The sequence below is a fragment of the Balaenoptera musculus genome, chromosome 1 (genome assembly GCF_009873245.2).
Source record: "Balaenoptera musculus isolate JJ_BM4_2016_0621 chromosome 1, mBalMus1.pri.v3, whole genome shotgun sequence".
NCBI lineage: Eukaryota > Metazoa > Chordata > Mammalia > Artiodactyla > Balaenopteridae > Balaenoptera > Balaenoptera musculus.
In genome coordinates this window covers 132,093,611-132,107,196 of record NC_045785.1, presented here as the reverse complement: position 1 = coordinate 132,107,196, position 13,586 = coordinate 132,093,611, and the positions used below count along the sequence as shown (strand labels likewise).

The window sequence follows — 13,586 nt, the reverse complement described above, 5'->3', positions numbered from 1 at the left end:
TCGGTAAATATTAGCTATTAGGAGGAGTATTCAGGTCTGTGTAGAGGTGATCATGCAGACGTGACTTTACTGTGGAGACACATACAAGGAAGGAAACGTTCTTGTGTATTTCTGATTCATCAAATCGGCCAACTAGCGTCAGATATCTTTGGAGCTCTTGGGTTTTCAACCATATTATTCCGAATTTTCAGCCTATTCAATTTTATAGGCTTAGCTTAAGCGTATCTCCTATTTTAATAGAGTCCAGAGCAACAGGATAAAAGGCATCAAGAAAAGGACCACTGCTCAGGATACAGCAGGGGGCAGGGGTGGGGGGCTGCTCCAGGTAGCTGCTCAACATACACCTGCAATATGCTTGTAATACACTTTACAGGATTATTCATTTAGCTGTGAAGTTTAATAATAAGTGGATACCACTTCATGGATAATCCTGCCTCTCCAAGGAGTGGAAGCCATTACTCCCTACCTACAGAAACTTTTCCTGGACAATGATAAGCAGGTGGGAGTCTGATTAGCAGAAGCATGGCTTTTCTCTAGCAGTTACAGGACTGACAATGAGAGACTAGTGTTTTCTAACAACCTATCCTAAAATTACTATCCTTAATCCTGTCACTGTAGAAGCTCCAATGTTTGTTCATTATCATTCCCTCTTCTTGACTGTTGAAGAAAAACAAATTATGATGCACCACGAAGGAGAGCTAGCCAAAGCTCCTGCCTCTATTCCTGGAGCTGCTACCCTCTCCTCCCACTCCCAGGTGCCCTCACTTACCTTCTTGGAGGAGAGAGTGGAAGAGCAGCAGTCTCCCCCATCATAGTGGCAGTAGGCCCGGTTGTTGATGGTATCACACCAACCATCTGCTTGGAAAGGCTGGTAAGGAGGTAGCAAGTCAGGGTCTAAGTACAACTTCACTCTGCTTCACCCTATTCTCCCACTCATCCCACCCCCAACATAATCCATGGAACTCGAGACATTATTTATTTATTTATTTTATTTATGGCTGTGTTGGGTCTTCGTTTCTGTGCGAGGGCTTTCTCTAGTTGTGGCAAGCGGGGGCCACTCTTCATCGCGGTGCACGGGCCTCTCACTATCGCGGCCTCTCTTGTTGCGGAGCACAGGCTCCAGACGCACAGGCTCAGTAGTTGTGGCTCACGGGCCCAGTTGCTCCGCGGCATGTGGGATCTTCCCAGACCAGGGCTCGAACCCGTGTCCCCTGCGTTGGCAGGCAGATTCTCAACCACTGCACCACCAGAGAAGCCCTCGAGACATTATTATGCGAGAGCACCAAAGGGGCAGGGTAAAAATTGACCTAACATTCTCAAGAAGTTGAAAAGTCTCAAGATAAGACCATTGGATCTAAGGAATTGTCAAATTTCACAACCAGTGTCTGCTCCTGGCCTACTCTAGGGACCAGGCTGGTTCATTTAATTCCTTGATCAACTTTTTCACCTTCTCGTAATAGTAGGTCTTCATATCATTAGGTAGGTTACAAAATATTTTCACACATGTTAACTCTGTTGATCATCAGGAAAACCTGTGCATCAGGCAGGTTTGGCTTTAAAAGTCCCATTTTATCAGTGAGGAAATGGGAATAAATAGAGATGACAAAAATTACTCCAGGTCACACAGCTAGGTCAAGCAGAGTTTAGGATTAGAAGTCATGTATCTTGATTTTTTGCTGCTTCTCACAGATTAAGGACCATAACCTCCATCTCTTCTGGTACTTGTACTTAGAGACCCCAATAGTCCTGGGTTGCTATAGACTCAAATGATGTTTGTCCAGAATGCAGTGGTCCTAGGGTTTGGGACACCAGTGCTGGAACACAAATCATCCCACATGTACAGCTACTTCATGCACAGCAGCTAGACACAGGGTTAGAGCAGAGGAAGCCAAACGGTTTCCATCTACTCCTGCTACTGCTGCAAGTTAACAGGAACCAAAATGGGAAAGGGGCCCAGGCCAAACCAGAGTTAGTGGAGTGTTTCACCCCAAAAGGGAATGTATGATAAGAACAGCAACAAGCGGTTAAAAAAATAGCTCAGCAGCCCAACGCATTGTTTCTCTAGAGCCACTCTCAGAGGGAAACAGTGTCCCACGGCATCCTGGAGGGTGCACCAGCCCAGCCAGCCCACCTACTCAATCACACTAGCTGCTCCCCATCCTGAGTGGATACCCAATTGCAAAGCCTCAGGAAGCATCTCGTAGTCAAGCTCTTTGGGCCACAGGACAGTCAGTAGACTCTTGAGTCCTGAGGCCACCTTCCAGTTCACATATTCAAATCACTTTCTCTTCCCCCACCCTCCTTAAATGTCAAATAGAAGGACTGTTCCCTATTTCACTCTGCTTTGATGAGATAGATCACTAAAGTAAAAAATGGCCATTAAGGGACTTCCCTGGTGGCGCAGTGGTTAAGGATCCGCCTGCCAATGCAGGGGACACGGGTTTGAGCCCTGGTCCGGGAAGATCCCACATGCCACGGAGCAACTAAGCCCGTGAGCCACAACTACTGAGCCTGTGCTCTAGAGCCCACGAGCCACAACTACCGAGCCCATGTGCCACAACTACTGAAGCCCACGCGCCTAGAGCCCATGCTCCGCAACAAAAGAAACCACCGCAATGAGAAGCCCGTGCACCACAACGAAGAGTAGCCCCCGCTCACCGCAACTAGAGAAAACCCGCGCACAGCAACGAAGACCCGACGCAGCCAAAAATAAATAAATAAATACAAATTTTTTTTAATGGCCATTAAATAATTTTCAGCAATTGAGTTACATCAGAATGAGCTCATCCAAGTTATTTCTTCAATGTTTTGATTTATTCTATGGGGTCCTGAGGTCACTTGAACATCATTCCAGATGTATACCAGTTTGTGAACCTCTGAGAAGCTGCTACTTGTGGGGTGGAACTCAACAGCTGTCACACAGCTGCACGGCAATGTCAGTTGAGAGCAGGAAGTGAAAATGAATTCTGTTCTCAACACACGCCTCACTGGGATAAAAGACAAAGATTTCGAGATGAGCATTTGTCTTTAACACTGGAGCCAGTTACTCTGGCTCTGGAGAACTTGGAATAACTATATAATCATAACTTGAATCTACAATTGCAGCCAAATAGGAGTCAAAATACAACTAGCTGCATCCTTAACACCTATAGATGCCCTTGGGTTCTCCTGGGAGGACCAGATACATCCACTGAAATTCCCCCAGAATTTTCTTTTTCCAGTGTTTGGAGTATATTTTCCTCATTTAACACTGCATCTGTTACTTTTCCTCCAACCCTGACTGACTCATTGGCAAAACTTAATCTGTTTCTTCTTTCTTTTTCATGTAATCGTCTATAAAAATCCAAAGAGCACCCAAAATACTTCTCCTACATATAAAAGTATGGTCTTCAATATGGAGGATTAAAGGGAGATCTAAAGAAGATCTTCCTTTTCATAAGAACAACTTAGACATTTGAATGGATTAATAAAAGATCCTGGGAATCTTTCTTTCCAACCTCTTCCCCAAGGATGGCTTCTCATCTCAAGAGTATTAGGGAAGGTATGTTGAAAAGATCAGAAATTGTCTAGGTGACCTTCTCTAGAGCTCACTAGACTTCGATGGCTATATCCTGGACATGATTTCTAGAATGTTCTTAAAGGGTCATCTGGGAAGAGAAGGGAATTTATAAAAAGGAGCATAAAATACAGAGAAAAGGTTGGAAAGACACAAGTATTTAATTTACTATATACCTATTAGAATTAATTGCTCCTCCCCTAACCTGCCAAAAATAACTACTCCACCCTAAACAAACAGAGTCTCCTATGGCAACATGTGCCTGGAAGCTTGACAGCTTGAGTCCAAAGTTACAATGGAAAAAATAGGAAGGGAAAAATGACTAATCGATCCAAAGTTTTTAAAGTATCTGAAGACTGGACTAGATTGGGGGACGCAAATCTCAATAATTGAAAGGTGTCTGACTTGGGACATCACTCCTCCCCACAGGAAACTTCCCCAAGGAATGGTACAAGACTTGGCTTCTCTGCACAATGTGTCCATAGGTGAATTTTTCACTACCCATACATGCACCTCATTTTCCTGTAACATCAGAAAATGAAGTGTTCCAACTAAGTGAATTTTTCAAGTACCTAAAGCTTATTTCTTTAAGAGCCACTTTTTAATTTTCATTTTAACTGTTTTCACAAAAGAAAAAAACCTGTATAAAATTCCTGTTTCCCTGCCTTTTAATAACTTATAGAATACAAAGTCATTAACATGAATATTTTTCCTTTTTACTTATAAGGAGGCTCTTTGCAGTGGGCTATTTATCCCTTTACTAAATGAGCCTCCTTACACACACACACACACACACACACACACACACACACACACACACACACACACACACCCTCATGGGTCAAGCTTTGTAGAATTATACCTAAAGTGAATACTTAAATCTGAGAGAGAGGCTAGGTTGCTCTTCTTATGATGTATGAGCTTGATGATACCTATTTTAGTTGTTATAGGAAGGCTTTTCTTGCCAACTGGCTATGTTCCAGGCAGCTGAGGTGGCCATATGACTGGAAGTGCGTAAGTGATGAAATACAAAGAGGAAAGGCTGTCAGTCTATCCTATCCATATGACTTTACTTCTCAGAAGTAAGATAATTTCTCCTTTATGTTATATTATCTGGTGATATTTTCTGTTTAAATTGTTCTGGGGAGCTGGGTATAGGAATGGTAGCTCTGTCTGTTGCCTATGGATGTAGTCATTTATTCAATCACTCAACATTTATTCCTCACCTATTTGTACCAGGCATTGTTATGAGGGTACAGAGAGAAATAAAACATGGCTCCAGTCCTCAAGAGAACCCCCCACTTGCAATTATAGCTTATGATGACGAGTGCTAGCATAGCAATGCAGATAGAAGTACCTAGTCCAGATTTGGGGTGGGTGGGGACGCGGAAAGGATGACATGAGCTTTCAGGGGCTGGCTTTGCTACATCTAGCCCGCATGAAAAAGAGTTTAGCACTGGATGATTCAGAGGGGTAGAGGGGCCTGAGAAAACTGTGCAAGTGAAAGAAGAAGGTAAAAATAGAGAGGCAGGTTGTCCCAGACTGCTCATCACAGAGCCCACTGTCAGGAAGAGTTCCATAAACTTTGACTGATTGGCTGATAGTACCCCTATTATGTGAATTAGATTAAGAACATTTTTCTTCTACAGCTTGCAACAGAACCCATGAGCACACTGATGTTCTAGAAAGGTTAGTTTTGGGCTGCAGACCTTCTGCTCTACTAACATCAAGATTGAGATATCAGCCCAAAGTGATTATATCCCTATAGGTAAAGCATGGGACAGAAGCCCAATAAGTAACCTTCAGGAGTGTGTTAAGTAAGACAGAAGACGCTAATCACATTTTTGTATAATGCCTAACACTATTTTCTTTCTCCTACATCATCTCCCATCAAAACCTTCTCATTACGTGAATGACAAATCAGACCCACACCCATTTCTTCATATTGATTAGGCTACATCAGGCCAAAAGAAGCCACCTTCCAAGGCAGCTGTGGTGCCACACCCAGTGAAGTCCATGCAGCAGATGGAAGTTCTCTGGCTCTCCAGTGAATGGTGACCTCCAGCCTCGTTCTTTCAGCCCTTGGATCTGCCCATGTGTCCATTGCTTCACCTGTGAATCTCAGGGGCAAAATTCAGAGGTCTTTGAGGTCCTTCAGGGACTCTTGATGACCAGGACATTAGTTGCTTTCTTTTTTTTTTAAGGACCATAGATGCATAAAATTCAAAGGCCAGATGGATTCTTGAATACTATTTAGTACAAAACTCTCATTTTACAAATGATGAAATGGCCCCTTAAAACAGTGAAATGTCTTGTTTGCAAGGCTAGTTGTAACAATCCTGGGAACATAGCCCAAATTTCTTGATTCTCGATGTTCTTTCTGCTAAACCATGCTACCACTATCTGATTATTTCATTAACCTTTTAATTTATGGGGAATGCAGAGTAACAAATTCCTTTGGCACCTCTATAAAAAGGGCTTAGGTGCAGAAACATTAATAATGAAGTGAACCCAGCGATCCAATATAGAAACAGAGAAAGGGTCATATATATAATCTCAATTCCCCTAGACACCCCACGACTTCACTTCTGTTTTTCTCAGTTGCAGGTTAAACGTTTACCCAAATAGGCTACCTGGTACTATAGTTCCTTCTGATCTTGGGGCTCGGTTGGCCCATATCTTCCTAGAGGCTGATTTTGCCAGGAGGAAGCAGCACTGTGCTCCATTCCCATCAGCAGATGCCTGCAACCCAGAAGCATTTATTTCTGGGCCCTAGAATGCTAAAGCCAGGCATTTTCTGCTCACTGCAGTCATCTGAGGAAAAGAGGAAATGGAGTTGTTCCACTCCTCCCGTGTTCATCCCTTGGGGTGGGAGGGTGCCAGTGATCTCACATTTGTGGGTTTGCAACAATCTTCTTGGAAAATGTAAAATTAAAAGCGACAGATACCCTGAGATGGGTTGTGCAGGAAGAATTTCTTAGATTCAAGCTCCTCTGGAAAATCTCATCTGGCTTCCTAGACCCAGAGAGTTCTCCTTGCCTGTGTACTATGGTATGTTTTATCCATATGTGCATTATAGGACTTAACATTCAGAATGTATTATCAAGGGCTCAGAGTCTAATCCCCTTCAGTCCCAGCTACTAGTTCAGTGCCTGATGCACAGTAGGTTCTCAAGAAATAAATAACTATGATGGTGGCTAAATACATTTTTTTTTTTAGCATACTTTATAACCAGATCCCTCCTTTTCATTAGTCCTCTCCTACTTGGCGCAGAGTATTGGTATACGTTTATTTCTGAGTGGGAAGAAATAGTAGAATACACCATCTAAAGTTCTCCTATTAACAAGCTAAAAATGTTGAATAAATTTATCAATATCATCTCAGTTCTACAGGTGGTATAATAAGAAAAGAATGGAAATTGCCAGGGGCTAACAGCAAAAAGAAGCTGAAAACCAGAGCAGAAAGAAGACAGTGAAACTGTGGCTGTCCTAGGAATGTTTGCAAACACTATCTGTAATCAAGTTGTTGGGTTTTAACAGCTGATCGGGAATCGGGGCGCAGGTCTTGGGGCTTTGCAAGGTGGAGATCTTTTAAGTGACTCTGTTAGAATTTTAATAAGATAAAATGTGAGGACTGATATGGAATGACATATGGAATGGTGATGTTGCACAGGTAGCTTGGCTCACTTGGAAACTAGGAGATTTTCTCCTGCCTACCAGCCCTGAGGTCTCCATGGTTCAATCCAGGCCTTGGCAAAGTCACTAGTCACTAACATATTAAAGACATGCTGGGTTACCAGTTAACAGCTGAAACTGCAAAGAGTACCTCCTTGAAGGCCAAGAGTCTACTCTTCAAACAATAGATAAGCAAGACATAATTGAAAGGAAAGCAATGAAGATACACATTCTGTTGGATGGGCAGAGGGAAACAGCCCCATGTGGTGGTCCCTAGAGAGGGGTCAGTGCTCAGGTCTACTCTTGTGGTCTACTGTGCTTTACTGGTCCATGTGAGATCATGTAGCTTCTGAACGATTTTCACAGAAGAAAAAACCTTTATAAAATTCCTGTTTCCCTGCCTTTTAATAACTTATAGAATACAAAGTCATTAACATGAATATTTTTCCTTTTTACTTATAAGGAGGCTCTTTGCATTGGGCTATTTACCCCTTTACTAAATGAGCCTCCTTCAACACACACACACACACACACACACACACACACACACACACACACACACACACACACACACACACACCCTCATGGGTCAAGCTTTGTAGAATTATACCTAAAGTGAATACCTAACTCTGAGAGAGAGGATGGGCTGCTCTTATGATGGGTTCTCTTCTTACCCTCAAAAAAGGAAGAGCAAATGGGGACCTTTACAGGGTTGGAAAGAGAAGCCTGATTATAATCACCAGCTTATCTCTATCTGACACCAAAACCAAAGCATAGTCTTAGAATAGTAATAGCCAAGTAGTGCAAAAACGAATCTCTTCTGAGAGAAACAGAATGCACTGAGAACGGAAAAAGAAAAGCAAACAAAATAAGGTCAAATGACTTCTTTCACCTGTAATAATTTTATCTGCAGCAAGGTACCCAAAGCTTAGCAGCTCCTGCCCAGGAAGATGCTCAAGGCTGTACAGTATGGTGATTCAGAGTGTGAGGTATGGTGTGAGATAAACCTACGCCCAGGTCCCAGCTTTGCTCCTTACCAACTATTAGAGCCTGAGTGAGTTACTGTGCTTTAAACTGCGGTATCCTCATTCGTAAAATAGGAATAACACCTATTCAGAGGGTTGCTGTCAAGAAAAAAATGAGTGAATGGAGGTGAATTACTTAGCCCCGTACCTGGCCCACAGTAAGTACTCAATGAATCCTAGTTTTATGAAGGCGGCAGGAATGTACCATTGCTTTGTGCCAGTGTGGGTTGGTGTCTGAATTCCCTCCAGAGAGACTCTGGTCAGAAAGATGTCAAGATTCTGCCACCCGTACTTTAGAGTCAAAGCGTGGATGCTCTCATCCCTGACAGCCTCCTGTTCCCTTCACTCTCACCATAAATGCACCCATCTGAGTCATGGAGGAGAGTCGGGTGACAAGGGGAAATGGGTCTGGGACTTATAAAAATAGAGTGGGAAAGGCCTGACTGGCTTCTGGAAACCAGGGCTCTCCTCCAAACCATAGTGGTGACTCAGGTGTCTCAGCCTCTGAAAAACCCCAAACCGTCACAGACACCTCTTCCCTGATGGGCACCACAGGAAAACAGGAAGGTGAGACGACTCTCTGCGACTTACTTTTCAGCCAAAAATTACCTCCTAGCAGCTCCTTCCATTTAGCTGCAAAAAAAGACCCGGCGCCGCAGACTCCCCACCTCACTTACAAACACACACGACCAGCTTCCCCACGCGGCCCCTCCTCTTGGCCCCAAACGGCCCTGGCGCTTCTTCTCATCCACGCCCGGGGGGGATGTCAGGGCCCCGATGGTGAATTTGGGGCAGCAGGGTATTCAGGTAGAGTCTGCACTTATCTGTGCCAGAAAGACACGGGCTCCAAGTCAGAGCTCTGTTTCTCACGAGAGACACGAGGAGAGAACATCTCCCCAGGGTTCTTGTCACACTCTCTCAGGGGGCTTAACAAAACGACAAAGCCCTCCTGCAAATTTGTGATCTGCCCCTTGGTTGATAAACGTTACTGTGTAGAACCACTGCTGCTGATGGGACAGTGTCCTGTGCTGTGGGCCCTTTTGTCCCTCCACCTTTTTTTTTTTTTTTTAACATCTTTATTGGAGTATAATTGCTTTACAATGGTGTGTTAGTTTCTGCTTTATAACAAAGTGAATCAGTTATACATATACATATGTTCCCGTATCTCTTCCCTCTTGCGTCTCCCTCCCTCCCACCCTCCCTATCCCACCCCTCTAGGTGGTCACAAAGCACTGAGCTGATCTCCCTGTGCTATGCGGCTGCTTCCCACTAGCTATCTGTTTTACATTTGGTAGTGTATATATGTCCATGCCACTCTCTCACTTTGTCACAGCTTACCCTTCCCCCTCCCCATATCCTCAAGTCCATTCTCTAGTAGGTCTGTGTCTTTATTCCCATCTCACCCCTAGGTTCTTCATGACCTTTTTTTTTTTTCTCTTAGATTCCATATATATGTGTTAGCATACAGTATTTGTTTTTCTCTTTCTGACTTACTTCACTCTGTAGGACAGACTCTAGTTCCATCCACCTCACTACAAATAACTCAAAACTAAAAATAGAATTACCATCTGACCCAGCAATCCCACTACTGGGCATATACCCTGAGAAAACCATAATTCAAAAAGAGTCATGTACCACAATGTTCATTGCAGCTCTATTTACAATAGCCAGGACATGGAAGCAACCAAAGTGTCCATCGACAGATGAATGGATGAAGAAGATGTGGCACATCTCCCTCCGCCTTTTACCAAAACTGTCTGAGGCTGTGAGAGCACCCTGTACTCCACTCTCTGCCACCACCTTAACTCCTTCCTCAGATCCCCATAATCACTCACAAGGTCACTGCCTGCCCCTCGGCATCAACCCCCAGCTCCATGTCCTAAACAAAATGCCTCCAAACCTTTTCTCTCCTCCTGCAGCGGTCTCACTCCTGCCTCTCATGCTTTCCCTTTTCTCTGGAGCAGCTGATCCTGCACAGTCAGCTAGGCCAGATTGGATGCCAGTGATTTCCAGTCCTTTGCTGTTAAATTGGGATTTCATGGCAGCTCCACCCTCCTCCTTCTTGAACCACACAGCAATGCTTCTCAAGACACGGCAGCCGTCCTCCAGGTGACCTAATGGCTGTGCTGGGGCTCCCAGTGGGAGCTGACGATGACACACCCTCAGAACCCATTTTTGTCTCCATCGCAAGGCTGGCGGACCCGTTAATTCTCATGATTTTGCTTGTCTTGTTTTCATGGTGGGAGGGGCGCTACAGGTGGCCTGCAAACTCTCCTGACAGTCCTGCTACATGGCATTTGGCTGTCTTCTTTAAAAGAGGAATAAATTAACAATTGCTTGTGTGGGGGAATTTCCTGCCTTGGCTCCAGATAATTGGAGCCAGCCTACTGTGGTTCAAGGTCAGAGGTAGAAACGTTGAACACAAGAGGTCTGAACTGTGCAAGGACTACGGGGCAGAGACACTTCCGGTTTGTCTCCTTTTCCACTCCTGTTTCCTTCCATCAGCAGTAAGGCCCCTACGTCAGCACAACACCTAACACACCACACTAGCTGCTTCGTGAATATCTGGTGAGACACGTGCCGAATCGACTTTGTAAGCTAAGAAGGCAGAATAGTTTTTGCTTTCTACTCCTCTGGCCTTTCCTCCAAGATAAGGTACCTTTCCTCTGTCTGGCTCCCCTAGCCTCCCCAGATAGCTGTTCTCACTATCAATGACTCTCTCTAAAACATCACCTGAGATAGCTCGGCACGGCCTTCCGGGGAGAGGTTCACTAACCGCAGACTCTCACGGAACCAAACTGCAAGCGTCAGAAGAAGGAAGCTGAGAGCAGAATGTCGGCCGCTGCAGGTGCCTTGCTGAGCAGGTGGGACCTTCCCCATGGCCGCCAGGCACCTCTGGAGGTGGTTCCTCACCCGTGCCTCCTCTCTGGGCCTCTGCCAGCTGCGGTGCCGGCACCAGACCCCTCATGATCGGGACATGGAGCCACATAGGCTCTGTTCAAGAGCTCACAAAGCTCTGGGAGGCGAAGGAGGTGAAAGCGCGAGGGAACGCGCAGAAGTCAGAGGTGGAGGACCTGCAGCTGGGAGACGGGGACGGGAGAGCATGGGAGTCCGGGGAGAAGGCCCAGGGCGGACGGTTGGGGCCCTGCTCTGACTTCGAGCGTTCCCCTCCGCCGTCCCCTCTCCGGGCTCCTCGGCCAGCCTGCACTTCACGGGAGGCTGAAGCAGGCCTGAGCCAATGGTGGGAATGTTCCACTGCAGCCCCCGACACGTGTGCTGGCCCCCGGGTGCCCCCACCACACGGCACTCTCATGCCAGGCAGCTCGGCATTTCTTGGCTCCCCAAGCCCGCCCGTGGAAGAGGACGGGGAATGCAGACTGTGGGAGGAAATGACAATATTCACTGTTTGGATTAAATATTTTTCTTGGCCCTCCTGGTGTTTGCTGAGCGTCTTTTGCTTTTTCCTTCCCATTCTCTCTCATTCCTTCCCTCCTCCCTCTCTGTGCCTTTCCCTCCACCTCTTTCTCCTCTCTCTCTCTCTCTCTCTCTTCCTCAGTAATCAAGCACACTGAGAGAAACTTCAAGGAGAAGGCAGAAACTCCTAGGGTGGGAAGACCTGTTTAAGGAAATCAATCAAAGTAGTTGACAAAGGCTTTTGCCATTCTGATACCACACCCAGCTCTTCACTGGGGTGTTTCACTTTCGGGTAGATCTAAACCTATAAATACATTGCTTTGAATTTTTGTAAGTCTTCATGTGATATAACTCACAGCATTTGTTTTCTCTCTCATTCTCTCCTTTCATATATATGTAATAGGTGTGTATATATACATATATACATATATATGCATAAATATGACGCATAAATGATATATACGTACTGTTCGTATATAAGATAAACGTGTATATAATAATCACTAATATGTAATATTTATAATACAGATATATAACATTAAAATATGTGATTATATTTTATACACAGAAACAGACACGTACATCCATATACAATTTCTCTAGAAGCTCCAGGCATAAGTAGTGACTCTAAAGGTAAAAATAACTTTACAAACTAGAAACCATCATATAGAAACAGGATACTATTTTTATTTTATACGGCATTTTCTGTGTATCAGGCACTGTGCTACAAGGTTTGTACTCATGATCTTATTGAACCCTCACAACAACCCATTTTACAGATGAAAAAATCCAAGGATCAGAGCTGTTAAGGAATCTGTCTCTAGAAAAGAGGTGGAGCCACCGCCTGACACCCAGACCTGTGCTACAACCATCCTGACATGCTCACACTGCCTCTAGCATTATTCGCCATATAATAATGATATGCCTCACTTCACTTCTCAGAACTGCACACCTGGTCCGATCTCTACCATAACTATGGGCATGAAGTAGCCACTTTCTGGATGGAAGGTCAGTGTCACAGAAGTCCATGAGAAATGTACCATCTAGGATATTTAACTTCAGAACATATACTATGAGCCAGGCATGGGGCTAATTGCTGGAATCCTAGGATATCTGTTTCATACATACTTAGTGTGTCTCCTATGAACAAGGCATGACAAAACATTTGCCTTAAAGAAGCTTTGGTGGCATCAACCTTAAATAAGGCAGAATCTGAACAGCATCTGAGACAATAAGAAAAGAAAATCACAGGCCAATGGAGGATTGATTGCCAAAGTAATTAATGGCACCAGTAAGAGCTATAGAAGTTCAGAACAGGAAAGGGGCTGGGGCATTTCAGAAAGGCTTAATGGAGTAAATGGGACTAGACTTAATCTTTGAGGATGGATAGGATTTGGGCAGAGAAGTAGGGAGAAAAATCCCAGCAGGAGGGCAAATATAAACCAAGATTTCAAATGGAAAAGGAAAAGATATATCTGTGGTTTTCTGCCTTGAGTATTAATGGCCTAAGTTTAGAATTAGGTCAAAATCTGCATCTAGAGGAATCTAGTCCTCATCCCTGAAGACAATAGGGAGCAGTGGAAATTTGGGAGTTTTTTGTGTGTTTATCTATTTTTTGGGCAGAAGAAGAACATGGTAAAAGTTGTGCTTCAAAGGTTGGATCTGGGGACAGTGTGGGGGATGTTCAGGAGACCATTGGAGGGCCCCAGAGTAGGTAGAAGTTGACCTCAAGCAGATAGGAACTGAGAAGAACAGAATTTTGGGTCCTAATATGGAATAGGAAAAAGCAGAAGGGAGGGGTCTTGTGAAGGACTTGTCAGGACTTGGCAAATGGCCATATTTAGGTAGAAGACCAACGGAGATGAAGGTTTATCTGTGACATTTCACTCAAATCATGCTAAGCTTTTCTCAAAAAAT

At 44.5% G+C, this 13,586-nt stretch overlaps 1 protein-coding gene across 1 annotated transcript in view; it reads right to left on the bottom strand.

Annotated features, from left to right (window-relative positions):
• The window catches only part of PAPPA2 (pappalysin 2), a 300,349-nt gene that overhangs the window by 1,970 nt on the left and 284,793 nt on the right, over positions 1-13,586 (bottom strand). Inside the window, exon 21 of the mRNA XM_036867003.1 lies at positions 770-868. Within this exon, the coding sequence (XP_036722898.1) occupies positions 770-868 (99 nt within the window). The remainder of the gene's footprint in view (positions 1-769; positions 869-13,586) is intronic.